The sequence below is a fragment of the Peromyscus maniculatus genome, chromosome 19 (genome assembly GCF_049852395.1).
Source record: "Peromyscus maniculatus bairdii isolate BWxNUB_F1_BW_parent chromosome 19, HU_Pman_BW_mat_3.1, whole genome shotgun sequence".
NCBI lineage: Eukaryota > Metazoa > Chordata > Mammalia > Rodentia > Cricetidae > Peromyscus > Peromyscus maniculatus.
This window is the reverse complement of record NC_134870.1, coordinates 34,864,422-34,884,498: the sequence shown is the minus strand read 5'-3', so window position 1 is coordinate 34,884,498 and position 20,077 is coordinate 34,864,422. Positions and strand designations below refer to the sequence as shown.

Genomic DNA, 20,077 nt, shown 5'->3' with positions numbered 1-20,077 from the left:
TTCTTCAAAATGATTTTCTGTTCTACCACCCCACCTACCTATTTATTTTGGGTGAAAATCAATAGATCTTTCCCTATAACGCTGATGATTTATGTATTTAAGTACAATGTACAAATTATTATCTGTCCTCATTCGCTGTTAGTTCACTGAGGCCAGGTTTTATGTCCATTTTTAGTTGTACATTTGAAACTTAAATAGTGTTAGGTGAAAGAGTCATTCTTCAAACTATGTGTCTTAGTCAATGTTCTATTGCTGTAAAGACACCCCGACCAAGGCAACTCTTGGAAAACATTTGAGACTGGCTGACAGTTTCTGAGGTTTAGACCATTTTCATCATGGTGGGAGGCTTGGTAGCAGGAAGGCAGACCTGGTTCTTGAGAAGTAGCTCAGAATTCCACATCCAGATCAGCTAGTAGCAAGAAGAGGGAGACACTGGGCCTGGCTTGAGCATTTGGAACCTCAAAGCCCACCCCCAGTGACATATTTCCTCTAAGGCCACACCTCCTTCAATAAGACCATACCTTAATCCCTGTCAAGCATCTCTACTCCCTAATGACAAAGCATTCAAAAAAACTGAACCTATGGGGGGTGGGGCATTCCTATTCAAAGCACCACAAAGAGTATATAGTCAACATCAATACCCTTTTATTATAAAAGTCCAAGTATTTCTAGGTTAAAAAGCTGTTTGACTTTGTACTTTCTTTTTTGTCTTTCTTCCTTCCTTCCTTCCTTCCTTTTTTCTTTCTTTTTCTTTTTCTTTTTTTCTGTCCCGTGGACAGGGTTTCTCTCCGTAGCTTTGGCTGTCTTGGAACTCACTCTGTAGACCAGGCTTGAACTCACAGAGATCCACCTGCCTTTGCCTCCCAAGTGCTGGGATTAAAGGCATGTGCCACCACCATCCAGTTTATTCTTTAAATGAATTATAGAGAATGGAAGGTAAATAGTATACTATAAATAATATACATGCGCTCTGTGTATGTGTGCATGCGTTTGTACATGTGCTGTGAATGAGGGTCTTCAAAAGTACAGTTTCAATAACAGAAAATGCATAATGTAAGAATATACCTGCTATATCTTAGAAGCAAATTTTTAGGGATGGGGCATTTAGGATTTGGGTTTTATTTTGATACAGCACCTTACTGGCTGGCCTGGTACTTTTTATGTAGTCCAGCCCATCCCTAAACTTGAGAGGAGCAGCAAGGGATAGAGAGAAAAATTCATAGCAGTTCTTCTGCCTCTGCCTCCCCAGTGACAGGATTAAACGTTTGTTTCCTCACCAGACCTGACTCAGAAGAAGTGTTTAAAGTTAGCTTTATTGTCATCTTTCTCATAGACACCTCACCCTGCAGCCTAATATTTACCAGTCATTCACCAAATAGTGAAATCAACCCATCCCCATGGAGACCAAATGCTTGCCTCACAGGGACTAAAAGCTTTTGAAGTATTGCCTCCTTTAGTGGTGAACTGCTACCTTATGAGGTGGGAGTTATTTTTCCAATTTACAGAGAAGGAAACTGAAGCCCAGAAGTTAAACATTCTCATCCCATTGCAGTATAGGGTACATCCAAGTGTTGCATCCTCTAGTGTCTGGGCACAGCTGGTGTGCTATCGTGATGTCTCTGGTGTCTGCGTCTTTGAACAATATGAAAGTTGTCAGTCTTCTGAACTGTAATGCTGGGAATTGGGGTTAGCAAAGGATACCGAAGAAGACATCATTCTTCGAGGAAACCACTGATGAACTATGGATTTTATTGGCAACAGAAGGCATGATAAGATGGGGCATTCAGAATGTCCCCCTTCTTTTGGGTAGGCACCTGAGCCATGTGCTCAGAGCACGTGAGTGGTAGACATGAGAAGGTGGTGGTGATAATTAATGTTGTCTTTTTCCTCATTTTCTTCCTTTCCTTGTCTTGCAGGTGTTAATTCCTTCATGGTTTACATGGCCTACAAGGATTTATATCAAGTGTCCAACACAGAGGTAGCAACCCATTTGATTGTGTTGTTTGGATTGCCTGCAAGCATGGGTTTCCTATTGTTGCTGATGACCTGGGCCCTTGGAACATAAGTCATGGTGCTTACTGGTGTGAAGCCATGTCAGGCTGTCTATTGAAGCCCCTGCAGTCTACGCTGCATTTTAAAGAAGTGAATGGGACAGGTGCCCATGGCAAAGCAGAGAAGATCTTGAATTTCTACTCACAACAGTTGTCTTAAAGACTAAGAGGAACACTATTGTCTCCAAACCTCTTATAAACCTGGTGAAAATGTGGAGTTCTCTGCTTCTTAAGATTAGGAGGGCTTCCTGCTATTGGGTACCATCTTGTCTGTCATAATTGTATCAGGGGAACCTCCTAGGAAGCCATGGGTGTGTCTCAATTTGATAGATCTGAAACAATCAGGGGAAATGTAAGAAATTAGCACTCTTATCTTCTAGGTGGAGAGTAAGGGTGTGTTTGTCTTAAGAGGTTCAGATTAAGAGTTTGAGTATTGTATTAGCTTTGACCAGGCTGTCGGGGCCTTGTGGAACACTTGTTGAAAAGCATTCTGACACCATGTCTCAGCTCAGTGAGAAATTACTCCAGGAAAGATGGATGCCACAGACAAGGCTTGTAGATATTGGTCCTGTCTGTGTGAATCCAGACAAGTCTTTCACAGAGACAGAGCCTTCTAAAATGTCTTTGTGGTTTTTGTTGTTGTTTATTTGTTTATTTTGATTTTGAGATAAGATTTCTCTGTGTAACCCCTGGAACTTGCTCTGAAGACCAGGCTGACCCTTAAACTCACAGAGATCTGCCTGCCTCTGACTCCTAAGTGCTGGGATTAAAGGTGTGTGCCACCATGCCTGGCTAAAATGTCTTTGGACTACATTCATCTTTGGTTTAAGATATTGTTTCAGGTTTGGTTTTAGTAATTGGCCTTTATGTGAAGGTGCTAAAGGTGGCTGTGAGGTTGTTTGTTTCTATTTCAGCTCTATGACATCTTCACCTGCCTGGGAGAACTGGGGGCCATTGCTCAAGTTCATGCTGAGAATGGAGATATCATTGCCCAGGTAACATCGTGGATCAAACCTTTTATGTGTGTGATCTTGGGTCTGCATCCCATCCATTTCCTCTCTTCAACATGACTTGAATGCCCCAAGAGTTCAAGACTACCATAAACACATTGGTAAAGCCAAAAATCCATACTAAAAAAGCTCATAGCTCTAGGCTCACACTTATAATCCTAACAAGGACTGACCATCAAATGTTCACAGCCATTAGATGTGATAGTGAGCTTTTTTTTTTTTTTTTTTTTTTTTTTTGGTTTTTCGAGACAGGGTTTCTCTGTGTTGCTTTGCGCTTTTCCTGGGACTCACTTGGTAGCCCAGGCTGGCCTCGAACTCACAGAGATCCGCCTGGCTCTGCTTCCCGAGTGCTGGGATTAAAGGCGTGTGCCACCACCACCCGGCGATAGTGAGCTTTTTATTTCTGGCCGTAAACAATAAATCTTAAAGAATTAATCTTCTGCAGCACAGTGGTAGCACATGCCTTTAATTCCAGCACTCAGGAGGAGGCTGAGTTCTCTTAGTTCAAGGCTAGGGATACACAGAGAAACCAAAAAAGAAGAGGAGGAGGAGGAGGAGGAGGAGGAGGAAGAGGAGGAGGAGGAGGAGGAATTAATCCTTAATCGTCAAGGTCAGGTGGTGGGTACACACCTTTAATCCCCCAACTCAGGAGACTGAGGCATGACACATCACTGGGAGTTCCAGGCCAATCAAGGCTATATAGTGAGACCCTATTTCAGAAAACCTAAAACCAAACAAAAAAGAATTCATCTTCAGATTAATGTCCCCATAAATTATAAGTTACTAAGCTTACAGGGTTTTTTTTTTTTTAATAGTTTGCCTGATGTCTTCCTCTCCATTTGCTTTTAATTTTGAGAAAGCACCTCTAACTCAGATATTTATCTAGTTATGAAGTGAAGACAGGTATGTCTAAAAGTGGTCTACTAAGTTTTCTCTCCCTAAAAGCATTTAGGCCTAGAAACTTCTGACAGGATTATAAAGAAGACAGTGTGATCTTGGTTGTCCACTTAACTTCATCTGGAAATCAACTAAAACGAACTCCTGAGCACTTCTCTGCAGGTCTCTCTCTCTCCCTCCACCTTCACTTCTTACCTCTTCCCCCACCCCCACCCCCACCCTGTTCTGAGACAGAATCTCACTTAGTAGCTATGGCTGTACAGGACTTTCCATGTACACCTTACTGCTCCCCCCACCCACCCCTCCCAACCCCCGGGAACTCACAAAGATCCCATTGCCTCTGCTGGGATTAAAGGTGTGTGCTACCACGCCCAGATACAAAGGATTTTCCTGCTCTGATCTTTGGAGGTGGGAGACCCTCCCTAAAAGTGGGCGGCATCTTCCGGTGGCAGCCCATATAAAAGGACGGGGCGGTAGAAGGAAAATTTTAAGCTACTTGCTCTCGCTCTTGCTGGCAAGTTACCCTATCCTGGGGATCGGCGGTCCTTCACCGATATTAGGACCAAGTTCGTCAGGATTTCAACCAGGACTCCTTCCAGCCTTCGGCGCCACATTGGATCTGCTGAGAAGCCTAGCATTCTGCACTGAACAACTCCAGGATCGTTGGCCTCTCCAGAGTAAGAGAGACATTGACGGTTTGACTTCCCTGACCACATCCTTATTGGCGAAGGCGAGGCTACTTCTACAGTGTTAGGCCATGGCACACATGTCCCGTCACCATGACCCCAATTTCTACAACCTGGAAGAATATGAAATCGAGGTGGAAATTGAGAATGACCAAGCGGAAATCGAGGATGAGCAAGAGATGGCAGCGGCAGGAGGGAGCTGCCCTGTTAATGAATGTGCTCGAGGTTTCATGGACAAACCCGGGTGCCAGGGTACCCCAAAACACCAGGGTGATATGAACCACGTGGTCAACCTGAGCTACATTGGTTCTGACGTCGCCATCGCGAGCCCAGGTTACTACCAAAACATAGGACAGCTACAGTTGGAGGAGAAGGAGACCTTAGTTGCTAGGGTCCCACAGCAGTGGAGGGGCACTCGACCACGGATCCGCAGGGGTCTCACATCCTGGCAATTGGGTGAACTGGAGAGCATTTTCGAAGAAACTCAGTACCCTGATGTGATCACGAAGAAAGATCTTGCGAAGAGCCTCTTTCTTAAGGAATCAGAGGTTCAGTCTTGGTTTAAGGAGCGAAGAGCCAAGGAAAGGAAAATACAGAGATTACAAGGTGCCCCTGATAGTACCCAAGAGATCTTTCACTAAAAGTTTTTAGAGGAGCCCTGGAGTACCATCCTTCTCCAGGAACAAACATCCCTTCAGCAGTAAAGAAAGTTAGTACAAAGCCAGCCATAGCTAAGGGAGACCCTGATTTAGAATAAACAAAAACAAAACAAAAAAAAAAGGAACAAAAACACAAGAAAAAAACTCACTGAAGTAAATACAAGAGCCACATAATCTGTGAAAAAAACAATGATAGAGAAAGCAAGGGATGAAAACAAGGAGAAACTAGAAGATTCAGTAGAGACCTGACCAGTCTTGGCAACCAGGCAAGTTTCAAATTGGGCCCTTTCTTGAGTGAGAGCAGGGCAGGTTCTTTGCTGAAAATGAGCCAAAGCTACGTGGCATTCTCTATCCTAAGGTAGCGTTTCTCTGAAGCCAGAAATCTGATCCAGGACTGCAGAACTCACAACCTTAGATAATAACAAGTTTGGGTCTTATGGGGATCCGTAGTCCACTGGCTTCCTAGAAATCATATTGAGTAACTTGATGAAAGAATGATGAAAGCAAGCACCCAGAGCCCCAAACTGATCATTTGTAGGAAGCTGAGCAATTTCCCATCCATCTCCTGGGATGCTTAATGGAATAAATGCACAGATGTGTCTTCCTCGGGGATATTTACTCAGCACTGGCCTCTGCCAGGAGGAGCCAGCAAGAAAGCAGAGGGTGATCTCTGTCCATGTGATGATGTGAACAGCAAGAAGCACAGTTCCTTCACACAGAGCCATGAATAACTGGTAGAACTAGACGTTAGCTCTAAAATTGATATGCCCCCATAGGCATCTTTACTCAGAGATCCTGTGTCTGGGGGTTCCTTGCTCTTCATATCCCATACATAATACAGGGCTCTAGCTGTTGTGATTTCAGAGTCTCAGCAATCCCTGGGTCCTCTTCATCCCACCCTTTCCCGACCTCAGGAAGATCTGTTCTCCATCAGGAAAAAGAATCGGGGCATTTTTCCATTTGGATGAGTTTCTGGTGTGTATTTATTAGATTCAGCTTTAGTTGAAGATTGAATCATGTCATCTAAATGAAGGCAGCTGCTCCCCTCAGAGTTTCGTGCTATACTTTTGCAAAACCAAGAGCAAAACAAAATCTTTGCATACAAGGACAACTTTCAGATCTTTCCAATTCTAAGCTGGGCTGAGCTTTCTTTTTTTATGCATTTGAGAAATGTCCTTATGCCCACAGAGAACTGTAGCTTCCACTCCTCGTTAAAGAAGATCCCCTTTGCAAAGCAGTTAGCCCTGAAATTATGTACCTACAAACACCTCTAAAAACACTGAAGAGGGTGGTTATATATTTTTGCACTTATGTATGTGTAACAATTATAATTACAGAAAAAGAGACCAAGGGGCCATGGATTTGGAAGGAAGTAAAGTGTGGGAGAGGAGGGGAGGAAGAAAGGAAAGGGAAGGAATGATGTAATGGTATTCTAATTAAAATAAACAAACAAAAAAATTAAAAAGAAAATTGAAATTTTACTATGTTCCAAGCCAAAACAAAGCAAGGCCATTGGAGAAAGCCACAGCTGTTCTGTGACCAGAATAGTGAGGTTACTGTCGGGTGGTGGTGGCACACGCCTTTAATCCCAGCACTCGGGAGGCAGAGCCAGGCAAAATTCTGTGAGTTTGAGACCAGCCTGGGCTACATAGCAGGATCCAGGACAGGTATCAAAACTCTTGGGGGGGGGCGGGGGGAAGAATAAGGAGTTCATTGTTGTGATGTCCAGTAGGAAGCAGTGTGTTTCCAGAGTGTGACGAATGAGCTGGCTGCATCCCATGTTAACACATGTGACTAGGATAGAGGTCATATAAGGCAGAAGATATCTAGTTGTAAGCCTTAGCATCCCTTATGTGCTTCCTTAAGGAGGACTCTTACTGGAGTTTGAAAGAAAGTATGTCTAGAATTCAATCAATGAGAATGGCCGGAAGACAAAATAGATGTGGTTCAATAGAAAAATCAGCCTAGGAGGGTTTAAGAGAATTTTCTATGTGTGTGATACAGTGCTGGCTTTCTCCTGCCACTCCCCCTTTATTTATTTATTTATTTATTTATTTATTTATTTATTTATTTATTTATTTATTTATTTATTTATTTGAGACAGGGTTTCTCTGTGTAGCCTTGACTGTCCTGGAACTCACTGTGCACACCAGGCTAGCCTCCAACTCAGAGATCCCCCTGCCTCTGTCTCCCACGTGCTGGGATCAAAGTCATGTGCCCACCAAGCTCAGCTTCCTGTTCCCCTTTTAATTTGTCTGGGTTCCAAGCCCACCCATGGAATAATTCTGCCCACCTTCAGTTAATCCTGAGGCACACACAGAGGTGTACCTCACTAATCTAGTTTCCTAGGTGATCACAGATTCAATCAAGTTGACCTGGGATGACAGACCATGAAGCTCATAACCTCCAGATATAAACATTTCCCCTATCACTCCTCTTTATCTGAATTACTAACAACAAAACAGGTTCTTTCCAGCTTCTAGGAATCCTTTTGTGCCAACTTTGCCTCATCGTTTCCAGGTGATACAGGCTTGTCCCCGCTGACATCTCTCCTGAATTACTAGCATCTCTCAAGCCATTACACTGGGGTCACTGAAGCAGAGGTTCTTGGGAACTAGCCTTAACAATTTCAGGGTGCAACTGCAGATAATGGTAGCCTAGGGTCTCTGCTACCCCTAATTGTATTTACCAACCACCTGCTTCTCCATAAATGCTGTTCATAGGTGTGAGGATAATTAGAGTCTGCCACAAGAATCACACCTGTCTGTCATATTATAATGTACATAGCATTTACCAAACAGTAACTCAAGTAATGCTGTCAAGAGGCATGATTCTGTCTGGTTGAATTCTGCATCTACTCATCTAATCCATGGGTTTGAAATAACAAACCCAGAGACAGTTATTAAAACACGAATTGTTGGAATTTGATGCTGTAGCTTCTCATCAGGCCAGAATAGGGTTGGAAATTCGCACCTGGACTAAAGCAGCCCAGATGAACCTGAAAGAGAAGGCAGGTACTGTGGGATCTGGTCCTAAACTGTGAGCTACATGGCCTTAATCCAGGTACTTAACCCGGAGCATAGCATGGAACAGATGTCAACGCCTTTTATTGAATATAAACAGCTAAATTCAAGATTGAATCAGCTAACAGTTCAGGCAAGGGTTTGTTCACAGGGAGCTGTGTCTGAAAGAGATGAAGAGTAAGTGACATTTTATTGGTAGTGTAGACAAAACAGGAACACTCTTAACTATATTCCTTTTAATAAAAACAAGAAGCCAGTTAACTTTTTAAGGATTCGACTTTACAACTCCAAATGTGGAATTACGTATTTGTCCAATGTATAAATTTTATTCTTTCCCCCTTGAGAGCATCTTAGCCCAGAGCATACAGATGTCATTTTCCCAAATCTTGGCTGCAACCATCTAAGAACTTTCTCCATTCTGTTTTTATTTTAGGAGCAGGCCCGGATGTTGGAAATGGGGATAACTGGCCCAGAAGGCCACGTTCTGAGCAGACCAGAAGAGGTGGGTTGCATGGAGTAGAGCAGAAGGGCCACAAAAGGAAAAACCAAGACGGCAGTAAGAGTTGAAACTGATGGTCACAGTCTTAGCCTGCCACTCACTTTACATTTGGAGTGTTTCTGTTTGCCCCCAATTTCCTGAGCCACACCCACACACAATGTAGGCATGAGCATGGCTGAAAGGTGATAGAATCTATGAACACCACCTAGCATGACTTCTCTCAAAGACCTCTTCTAGAAAGGAATGTAAAGGAGATGCTCACCTCTGACCTTCAGTTGCAGGACCTCCCTGGGCCTTCAGTAGGAGTGCTGAATGTCTAAGTCTTTGTTAATCATCATGAGTACTGGAGACATTCTTATGTACTCTCATATTACTTTGAGTCTAGCAAAACACAGACAATGTGGGGGGGGGTTGAATAGACTTTTCATAGGCGTTATGTCTATTCATTTTAATAAAGTGATGATTGTGGTCAGAAATGGAAGTTTTTCACTCACGATATGAATCAGGGTATGCATCTGCAGAGCCAGTCAAAGGTGAGTAGAGACTAATTCCTATCTCTTATGTCAGCAATTTCTCTTGTTGGCACAGGGCTCAGAGCTTGGAATTAATCACCCACCAGTCTGAAAGCTAGGTGGTTCTGACCTGCCAGCCGTGGGTGATATCAATGGTCCTCATGTCAGGGGAGCTAACTCTGTTATGCCAAACCCCACAGAAGAACCGGAACCTAAAGATTTTGTTCTTTCCTCATTTCTTCTAGAGCCTGGAAAAAGTTTAAATGTAACACAAATATAGAGAAAATTCCCTATTGCAAGGAGGTATCCATTTTCAAAGCTGAATACACTTGTATCAGGGCATCCAGATGGAGATAGAACACGGTCAGCTTTTTAGAGGTTGCCAGTTGTTACAGCTGTTATGATTAATGATGAATTAAATTATAATTAAAATTAATGATTGACATCCCAGTCACACACAACATTCCTGAAAAAAAAAAAATCTGTGCCCTAATAATTCTAGGCACCTTCTCAGGGACACTTATTTCTGGCAGTGCTAACTGCTTGCCTTGTCTTAGCTATTCTTGCTGCCACTCAAGGTAGTGGCATTGTGTGGGTAAAGAACCTGAAGCTTAGAGAAAGTCAGCCAGGGGGCTGACCATGTTTAAAGAACTGGAAAATCACTTATGTGGTGTTACCTGGCCATAGTTGCCAACACTGTTTGTGAAGCGATAAATACTGGTCACTGGAGGGATATGCTGGCAAGACAGAGTTCTTTAGACGCCGCCAGGGGATTTCACAGCAAAGTCTATTTTTGTTCCTTGGTTTGTTTTTTCAACCTCACTCCACCCCCACCACCTCAACCTTTCCCAGTCCCATCTCCTTTTTAGTAAGAAGGCCACTTAGCTGTAAATCTCAACAACTCCAGAAGCTCTTCTGAGTAAAGCAGAAACGTGATGTAACCTTCTAAAGATAGTCACGTTGTCAAAGTGCAGAAAAGCCTGCCCTGCTGGAAGGGAATAGGATCAAAGAAGCCAGGACTGAGGTCATGGGGCTGCTGAAGTGGTCAGCAAAGGTAGGAAGTGAGAGTGAGTGCAGGAAAAGCCAGCTGCTCTTCAGTTCAAAGCTCAGCCAGATGTAGTCTCCAGTGATGCTGTTCAGAAAGGATAGCCAGAGTCACAGAGCATAACCTGTGGGTTGCAATGTCTGGGAACTTGAGAGGGCTTCACCTGCATCCAGGAGCCTTCTGGAGGATACCAGCTCAGCCTACTCACTTCCTCAAGCCGACTGAACTACATTCACCATGCAGTGACTGGCTTGCATTATGCAGCCACTAGACATCTGTAAGCTATTTGGAGCATATTTTTTAAGTGTTGGTCTGTGCAAGCTAACCCAGAAAGTCATATGCATATGAAAAAGAATGGCTGATGATTCAATGAGAAATCACCACTGTCTCCACTCCAGGCTGAACAGGACTTGTTCAGGGTTTGAGCAGTAGCAGACTTCACATTGGTCAGAAACTATGGTCAATGATCACACCAATAGCCACTGTCCTGGGCACTAATTTCTCAAAAGGATTAATCATTTAATCCTTACAATGGCCCTAGATACCAGAACTCACTGTTACTCCCACTTAGACAGGAAAGCAGCAGTACTGGGTGGTTTTATGACGTACTTGAGGTTACCTGGCTGGCACACAGCAGAACCAGGATTCACTCTCAGTCCACCCAAGGGAGCCTGAGCTCTCAAATCTCACGTGGTTAATCAAATATGGAGAAAACCATTACTTCTCATGTATTAAGCACAGCTGGGTTAGTTGGCATATTTGAAAACATGAATTGGAGTAGGTTGGAAGAGAACAGCAATAAGAACAGTGTTTGGTCCCTAGGACGACTGTGGCATATAATAAATTTCAGTTTTACTCAATTATTGAAAAAAAAATAGCCAAATGAATGGAAACACATGAACTATGAACCAAAGGCTGAGGGGCTCCCAGCTGGATCAGGCCCTCTGAATAGGTGAGACAGTTGATTGGCTTGATCAGTTTGGGAGGCATCTAGGCAGTGGGACCAAGTCCTGTGCTCATCCCATGAGTTGGCTGTTTGAAACCAGGAACTTATGCAGGGACACTTGGCTTAGTCTGGGAGGAAGGGACTGGACCTCCCTGGACTGAGTCTACCAAGTTGATCACAGTCCTCGGGGGAGGACTTGTCCTGGAGGAGGTGGGAATGGAGGGTGGGCTGGGGGTAAGGGGAGGGCGTGGGAGGGGGGAGAATAGGGGAACCCATGGCTGATATGTAGAACTGTAAAATAAAAAATATATATCACAAAAAAAAAAAAAAAAAAAAAAAAAAAAAAAAGAACAGTGTTTGTGCTGTGGAGCTTGGCCCGGGAATTATTTTAATAAATCCTTCATAGCACCAACCCTTTGCTGACCCCATTGCTGCAGGAAAGGACCTGATGTCCTTGGGTGCCTGATTGTCTTCACTGGAGATTCTAGACCTGATGATGTGATTGGGTTTTCCCAGAGACTCTGCTCTGAAATCGGAGAGTAGAGGCTTCTATTTGGGGAGAGGAGAGAGGCAGTGCTCTAGCCCCACCCTGTGCTGTTCTCTTAGCCTCTTCACAGCCTTGTCTTACCACCTTTTAAAGAGGCAGGCAGTAGCAAGGGTGAGAGAGAGAGGCTCACGCTCTTACTGACTCCTGGGGAATTTTTTTTTTTTTTTTTTTTTTTTTTTTGTAGCTGGAAGCTGAGGCTGTGTTCCGTGCCATCACCATCGCCAGCCAGACCAACTGCCCCCTCTATGTCACCAAGGTCATGAGCAAGAGCGCAGCTGATCTCATCTCACAAGCCAGGAAGAAAGGTGATTAGTACTCTCAGGATTGTGAACCTCCTACTGCACTACACGGCTCCCCAATTCCTGGCTGTCCACTGTATTAGAAATGGCACCGCCTTTTCTGTCCCTTGCCCTGCTCTCTAGGAAGCCTCTGTCTACAACTGGGGTTCTACTTATATTCTCCCATATAAGTAAACTGAAGTAACAGGAAGGTTAAGTATTTTGCCCTAAATAATAGCATGAATTAATTTCTCTGAGACTTGGTACATCTCTCACTCACTTTCCATCTGTCTGATGTCAGTTTGCATTATCTGAGCTTTGGAAATAGACACACCAGTCTATATTATATAAGTGTAGAAGTCGAAGATCCAGGCAAAATTGGCTTCACCAGCAACCAAAAAAAAAAAAAAAAGCAGAGTATTGGCTGTAACTGGGGCATGATTAGCTTGGAGGTTTAAGCAATGACATTAGTATTCTAAAGCTTTCACTGTTTTCTCCATTCTTTTTTTCTTCCTGGTGGTTTCATGATCAGTATTAACAGTAACAGGAATAGATGATATGTGGGTCCTGGGGGCTGGGGGGAGGAGGATCTATCGTCCTCATTTTCTGGTGATGGATGCAGTGAAGAAATGGCTTAAGCAAGTGTCTAAGAATAGTGTGGATTATCTTGTCTGGGGTCTGTGTGCATCCCTGAATCGCAGCACACCCTAAAGAAGACAGCATTGTCTGGCCCGTTCTGAGCATTCTCATGACAGGGGTGAGGTCAAGCCACCTGAGCATACCGGTCAGCACAAGTTCGCTTAGAAAAGAGTCTTACACTGTGGTCTTCACGGCCCAGGGCTCTGTCTTCACCGCCTTTCTGCCCTCTGCTTTGCTGTCCACTGCTATTAACTGGGGCTTGCAGTGTCTATCTCAAATCCCATTTCAAAGCTTTTTTTTTTTTTTTTTGAGTTTTATATCTTGTCCTTAGTGATAGGCTTATGGGCTCGGTGGTGAAGCTGTGCCCGTAAACAGTGTGATGGAGAAACTAGAGATATGCGCTGTGCTTGATTGGGAAAGAAGATCCCCCATGAGTCACGCGTTTGCTATTGCTGTGTGCTGATGGTCGTCTGCTAACAAAAAGACCCAAGCTGAGTGATTCCTCAGCTAAGTGGCCCTGTTCAGTTTCCATGTGGGGGTGACCAGGGGGCTTAAGAAGAGCCTGGCTGACTTCTGGCAGTGTTTTCCAGTTCTCTAGCATTCTGGGAAAAGGTGGCCCTTTTCTATGAGAGAGGCATCTGTCTAGGTGTCCAGATGTCTGCCGAGCAGTCAGGTTCTGGGTTGCTTTCCATTTTTCCACTATCCTGGTAAACCTGCTCTTGTCTCTCAGCAGTTAATGGCACCACTCCGCTGGATGAGAGGTGTTCAGGAGAACCAGGAGAGCAGTCAAATTCTCCTTCCTAGAAGTAGGGTGGGGAAAGAAGGAAAAAAGAAGAGGAGGAGAGAGGCCATCACATTCACTCTTTCAGCCCTAACCACCCAGGCCATTAACCTCTCATGCCTGCTGCTGGTGTTCATGCCCTACTTGAGCTCTATGCTCAGAATAACCAGGGCACCTGAGGTTGGGTTGTTTTCACGCATATGCTGTTCTTACTTCATATTTCGTGGTAGACATTTCTTTCCATTAGTCTTCTGGCTATGGTTCTCTGGCAAGGAGAACTCACACAACTGTGTCCTCGAGGCAAAGGGATGTGGATCCTGGTGATAAAACAGGGCTGGGGCTATTGAAGCTATGAACATCTTTTGGACAGCCATTCTTGGGGAGCATTGAGAGCACCTCCAGCAGGAAGATGGAGGGTGGCCTTACTCCTTCCTCCCGAATCTGTTTCTGGTCAAGTTGCAAAGAATCTCATCACCCATCCCTAGTGCTCTTTAAGAACTCTGCTGCTCATAATGAATCTTAAAAAGTACCAAGTTAAAGCAGAGAGAGGGGTTGTCTCTCTGTGTAAAAAAGCATTTGTGTAGAAGCTCAAGGGCCTAGGCCAGTCCCTACATACACACACACACACACACACACACACACACACACACACACACACACACACACACACAGCAATACAGTGAAGTACTGAAATTAATATTCTAAATGCAGAATTCTCAACTCTGAGGCATGTGACAGGGGCATTATTATCACACTTTTGAATAAAGAAATTGATGGAATCAGCTGGGCAGTTCAGTATTCAAACTCAGATACAGTGGAGAACTTCAGTTTCTTCAGCTTCTCTCCTAAATGTAGTCCCAAGGAACAGTCCTCTCTTAAGGATGTGTTTCTTGTAATAGCTGAATATTTTCCTCGAATCTCACTTCTTCATTTATCCCGATCCTATATTTTTGGTCAATCCTTGTTAACACCATCCCTGAAGGCAGGGATGCATATGTGAACCACTGATATTTTTCTTCTGATTTTCTGTGGTAGGCAGATTGATCACTAATCAATCATGGATATTTTCTACTGAATGCAGAAGCATTGTTAGAATTTCCCCCTACCTAGTATTCCAGGATGTCCTTGATTGAAGTTAAAATGAGGCAAAACCTCTTTATAATCCTGGCTATGAAATCCCGGCTAGAAAATGACTGTGCAAACTTTGATGGCAGAAGGCCGAACAAGATGAAGGTTAAAGATGCCCGAGGCTTATCGGCATATTCCTGTCCTGACGCTGATGCAGAGAAATGAGGGGCCAGCCAACTTTGGAGGGAAGCATTTCCTTCTGGATCACTATCTCTTTCTAAAAAGTATCCAAATACCGCATCCCAGGGCCAGCCCCAACGTATGCATTTCACGTTCGGTCTCCAGTACCAAGTCAATGTTTGTCAAAATGGCAAATGCGTAGCCAAAGGAGACAATGGTTAAAAAAAGAAAACAACAGCAAAATAAAAACACGTAAGAGCCTCTTATTCTCCCAGAATGGGTTTTTCACTGCAGGGCTGAATCTTGTCCTTGGAGCAGGAGAGCTGGCAGTTCCCAGCGATGTGGACCACACTCAGGGCTTTGGGCCTCTCACAGTGGAAAAGTGTAGGCAGTAAAGAAATTAGTGTTGGACACCAGGCCCGGTTGGTTAAACATCTGCCTTGCAAGCATGAGGGCCTGAGCAACAAGCTGGCATGGTGGCCTGCTCTCGCAGTCCTAGCTCGGGGATGATGAAAGCAAGAGAGCCCCTGGGACTTGCTGGCCAGTTGATTTTTGTCCAGTTGCTAAGCTGCCAGTTCAGTGAGAGATTCTGTCCCCAAAAGTAAGATGGAGGACAGTGGAGAAGGGTATCTGGCATTGGCCTCTGGCCTCTACACCCATGTGTACAGATGCATAAATACCTTCCAAAATGGTTTCCACTCACATGCCAAACACATACACAGACACATGTACATACAAGAAATTAGTATTTAGTAAGCATCTACCATGTGCCGGACCCTTCATGTACGCTAAGTCTTTTCACAAGTCTGAGAAGTAAACAGAATCTCATTTCATCAGTTATGAGATATAGGACACACTGTTCTGACATTTTAATATTTCAAATGGCTCTTGAACTCTGTATAACCAGTATGTAGTTTTATTTTCTTCATTTTTAAATTTAAATTGCTTTCAAAGTGGGAGGCTTACTGCCACACCTTACAGCTAATGGCTTCTTATTATTTACAGAATACAAATTTGTTTACAGTTAATAGAAAAAGAGACTCAAAAAGCTGTGAATAGAAACTTGAACCCTAGGCTTGCCTAAGTTCAGAGACAGAGCCTTGAGAAGAGTTAGAGTTCTGATTAGATATGCTGGATTGGAGCAGTACATATTTCTTGCAAAACTGACATTCACCCCTTCCAGGAAATGTGGTCTTTGGCGAACCCATCACTGCCAGTCTCGGGATAGATGGAACTCATTACTGGAGTAAGAACTGGGCCAAGGCAGCTGCATTTGTGACATCCCCACCTCTGAGCCCTGACCCAACCACTCCTGACTACATCAACTCCTTGCTGGCCAGGTTTGTGCAGGATACCATGTGTTCTGTGGAATCATCTTGGGGCCACCTGGGATGGGGGCTGCAGCAGTATGGTCTAGATGGTAGATCAGAGTCTGCAGCAGCATCAAATTCTCCTGCAGTCTGGAGTACAGAAAACTGGCTCTTCTATATGACAGTTCAATGGATGACACAGTTTCGGTGTGAATAAGGGTCTCGGCAGCTGATTGCTGTAATGTGCCAAGCTTGTGCTCACCCTTGTCCCTCGTAACAACTTGATGAGTGAGGCACTATTATCGCCATTTTACAGATGAAGCAACTGATGATCAAGGCACTTAAAGTTATTTGTCAGAACTCAAAGCATTTGTCATGATGATACTTAGCCAATAATTATAGGGAGACTCAAAATCAGGCTACTGGTCATTTGAGTCCTTATATTTTTACAACTCTGTGAGTCCGTGTGTGTGTGTGTGTGTGTGTGTGTGTGTGTGTGTATTTATACAAGCATGCATGCCTATACTCAAATGCTTGTCTTTATGTGCACCTTGTGAGTAGGTGCCTGTAGAGGCCAGAAAAAGGCATAAGATAACATGGAACTGGAGTTAGAGCCAGTTGCAAGCCACCTCATGTGGCTGCTGAGAATGAAACCTGGGTCTTCTGCAGCAACAGCAAGTGCTAATAACCACTGAGTCATCTCTCCAGCCCTCACCTGATTCTTTGACATTTGCCACAGAAGACAAGTCTAATGATCTAATTCTATTTCCTTGCTTTCTGAGCCCAGAGAGGAGAGGAAACTACCCATGCTCACTCACACAGCTTAGTAAGGGATGGAGGCGCTGCAAACTGAAAACATGATTCTGCCATTCCTCAACCCTCTCTCCCTGCCAATGTTCTCCAGCTATCTCTCCTAGTCATATGAACCTTTCTCCTTTCCTAGTGGTGATCTGCAGCTCTCTGGAAGTGCCCACTGTACCTTCAGCACTGCCCAGAAAGCCATCGGGAAGGACAACTTCACAGCCATCCCTGAGGGCACCAATGGTGTGGAGGAGCGCATGTCTGTCATCTGGGACAAGGCTGTGGTAAGGGAGTGCATCTGCTTCATCAGTCACTGGATGAAGCCTCACTGATGACATTTGGGCTAGGTACCAATCTATGAGTATAGCAGACTATTGTTAGGCATCATTACATTGACATTTTTTTTCTCCAGTTGTGTTTGGTTCAATCCTAGGTCTCTGGGCCAAACAGCTTCTGGGTCCTGGCCTTCCAGGCAGTGTCAGAGGTGGGCTTACTCTCACGGCTTGGGTCTCAAGCTAGGCCAGTCATTGCTTGGCCACTCCCACAATGTTTTATCTTTACAAATCCCATTTGCATTTGTTAAAAATTAATATAAAACTTATATACTGCGTACAGATATTCCTGTCAATATGAATCCCATAATTGGTCCCCTAAGATTAAGACCCTAGTGATATCATAGATGACTTACTGTATAAGAGAACTCTGTGGTGGTCACAGGACAACAAAATCAGCACTAACACACTTCTCAGAACACATCCTCATTATTTAGCAATGTTTATCTTTGGTTTTTTAATTGGCAACATGATGCATGCTCAACAAAGGTCACTTAGAAACCTCAGACAAACACACACCTGGAAAAAGACACATAATTCTGTAACACAGGCATATCCACTGTCACTATTTGAGTAAGGCTTTGCGTATCTATCCTCTGAATATACAAATATACACATATACCTAAAGAATGGGCTCACACTCACATTTGTTTTTACTGTAAATTCTCTCTGATCTTTCCTGGAATTAGTAGTAAATGTTTAAGTAAACGATATGCACATAGTTAGAAAAACTACATTCTTCAGAAGTAACTTCACTGTTAAGTCACATGTCTCCCTCTTTTCCCTGTAAAGTACAGACTGCCCAGCAGACCCCTGAGCTTGCTGGATAGATGGAATCTGTGCTCAGTCCCTTTGTACTCCTGGGCCTGTTGTGGTCACTTTGCTCTGAGCTCAGAAGCCTGGTACTGATGGAGCCATCATCAACCTGGAGAAAGGCACAGACATGCAGTCTTTGTATTTCAACAGGCCACGGGAAAGATGGATGAAAATCAGTTTGTGGCTGTGACAAGCACCAATGCCGCCAAGATATTCAACCTGTACCCGCGCAAGGGGAGAATAGCCGTGGGCTCGGACAGCGACCTGGTCATCTGGGACCCAGATGCTGTGAAGATTGTCTCTGCCAAGAACCACCAGTCGGTGAGGCATGGGTTGGCGGGATGGAGAATATGCGTGCAGAGCTGACTCCGAGGAATAGGCTGATAGGGTGGGCCGGTCTCAGAGACTAGGATGGACTGCAATAATCATCTAGCCCTGAAGAGCCTTGTGTTTGGTCTGTGTACTGCTTGGTTTTGAAAGCAAGGTCTCCTGCTCAGGCAGGCTTTGGATTTGAATTGCTAATAACCCTACTTTTGCCTCCTAAGGGCTGGTAGAAGAGGCTTGTGCATGCTCCCAAGCCCAGTTTGCCTTAAGTTTTATTGGCATAAAAATACTTAAACTGTTTATATCTTTCTCTTGCTTTCCTGAGTGAAGTAGTCTGCAGAGAGGCTGTGCCCTTCCTGGCCACTTGGGTTTGGAGGCATAGAGAAGAAGCTCTTCTCTGCACGCTTCCAAGATTGCAGAGCCTCTGACAGACTTTATGTTTTTGAATGAAGAGAGAGTTAACTATTTTCATTATTTGCTCCAATTCTCCCAGAAGATTGAAACCCAAATCCAATACCTTAAAGAGGTGCTGAGTACTTGGTAGCAAAAATAGTTCTTGAAGTAGTTATATGTCAGGCATCTTGCTTTCTTTCTTTCTATTCAGTGAATCTCATGAACAGTGGATATGTTTGGGTGGGTACTGTTATCCTGTGCTTGTAGTTTTGCCTAATTTCTAGAAGTGCATAGAAAGTAAGTAATCTCTGTAGCTGGTGGTGGAGCTGACATTCAAATCCCAGAATCAAGGCAGTACCCCAAAACCCCTGCAGTTCTATCTTCCTGCTGAGCATGTGAGGAACGTATGTAGAAATCCTATTTGGGGTAGGAATGGCCTTTGCTTAAACACCAAGTCACATGGTGGTGTGGAATTTTGCACTGGTCTGGGCCAGAGGGCCATGTGTCCTCCACTCCCCACTCAGTGCAGGCTCCATCCCTGGGGGTCTTGTAGCTGAGCTCAGAATACAGCTGGCAGTGGCAGTGGCAATCGAATTTCCATTAAAGATCTTACTAGAAGTGAGGCTCTTTGCTTGGCTTGAGGCGTCTTTATCCAGGGTGCGTCAGTCTCCTGTTCCTTATCAAAGCAGGCAGGTGTGTCCTGAGCTTTGCCTGGCTTTATCTGGTGACTCAGTTCCTACTGATACCAAAGATGGTGTCCCAAACACAGGAGATAACCCCATCCCTCTTTCTTTTCATCCTATACCCATGGTCTGGCTTTGTTCTCATCCCCGAATCTAGGTTGCAGAGTACAACATCTTTGAAGGGATGGAGCTTCGCGGGGCACCTCTGGTGGTTATCTGCCAGGGCAAGATCATGCTGGAAGACAGCAACCTGCATGTGACCCAGGGGGCCGGCCGCTTCATTCCCTGCAGCCCGTTCTCTGACTATGTCTACAAGCGCATTAAAGCCAGGAGGAAGGTGAGTGCCAACGAGCCAGAGGGGTCAGAAAGGGAGTGGGGTCCCATACAGTCCTGGGATTCAGAGGACCAGCCCTCCTAGGCCCTCACAGTAAGAGTCACAGCAACAGCTGGATGCTGGAGAAATGGGGCACAGAACCCACAGGCTATAAGGAAGACTTCTAAAAAGGTTTTGGCCAAAGAAAGTTTTTATTTCCTCAAATACTTTCTCCACATTATTATAGTACTTTGGTTTAAAATTGGAAGGGCTTGATGTAATGA

At 44.3% G+C, this 20,077-nt stretch overlaps 2 protein-coding genes across 4 annotated transcripts in view; both read left to right on the top strand.

The window, feature by feature from the left end:
* Positions 1-20,077, top strand: part of Dpysl3 (dihydropyrimidinase like 3) — a 112,622-nt gene that overhangs the window by 88,497 nt on the left and 4,048 nt on the right. For all 3 annotated transcript variants that reach the window (XM_042263978.2, XM_042263980.2, XM_042263981.2), the window contains exons 5-12: positions 1,917-1,978; positions 2,966-3,046; positions 8,760-8,828; positions 12,060-12,180; positions 16,005-16,161; positions 17,075-17,216; positions 18,231-18,401; positions 19,638-19,817. In XM_042263978.2, the coding sequence (XP_042119912.1) occupies positions 1,917-1,978; positions 2,966-3,046; positions 8,760-8,828; positions 12,060-12,180; positions 16,005-16,161; positions 17,075-17,216; positions 18,231-18,401; positions 19,638-19,817 (983 nt within the window). The remainder of the gene's footprint in view (positions 1-1,916; positions 1,979-2,965; positions 3,047-8,759; positions 8,829-12,059; positions 12,181-16,004; positions 16,162-17,074; positions 17,217-18,230; positions 18,402-19,637; positions 19,818-20,077) is intronic.
* LOC121823944 (diencephalon/mesencephalon homeobox protein 1-B-like) lies at positions 4,578-5,422 on the top strand. Its single transcript, XM_042263985.2, has one exon. It carries the CDS (start codon positions 4,716-4,718, stop codon positions 5,283-5,285), a length of 570 nt encoding a protein of 189 aa, XP_042119919.2. The 5' UTR covers positions 4,578-4,715; the 3' UTR covers positions 5,286-5,422.

Bases quoted from the DNA above. Each gene is read 5' to 3' on its own strand.
- LOC121823944 (XM_042263985.2), top strand. From the start codon at position 4,716: ATGGCACACATGTCCCGTCACCATGACCCCAATTTCTACAACCTGGAA.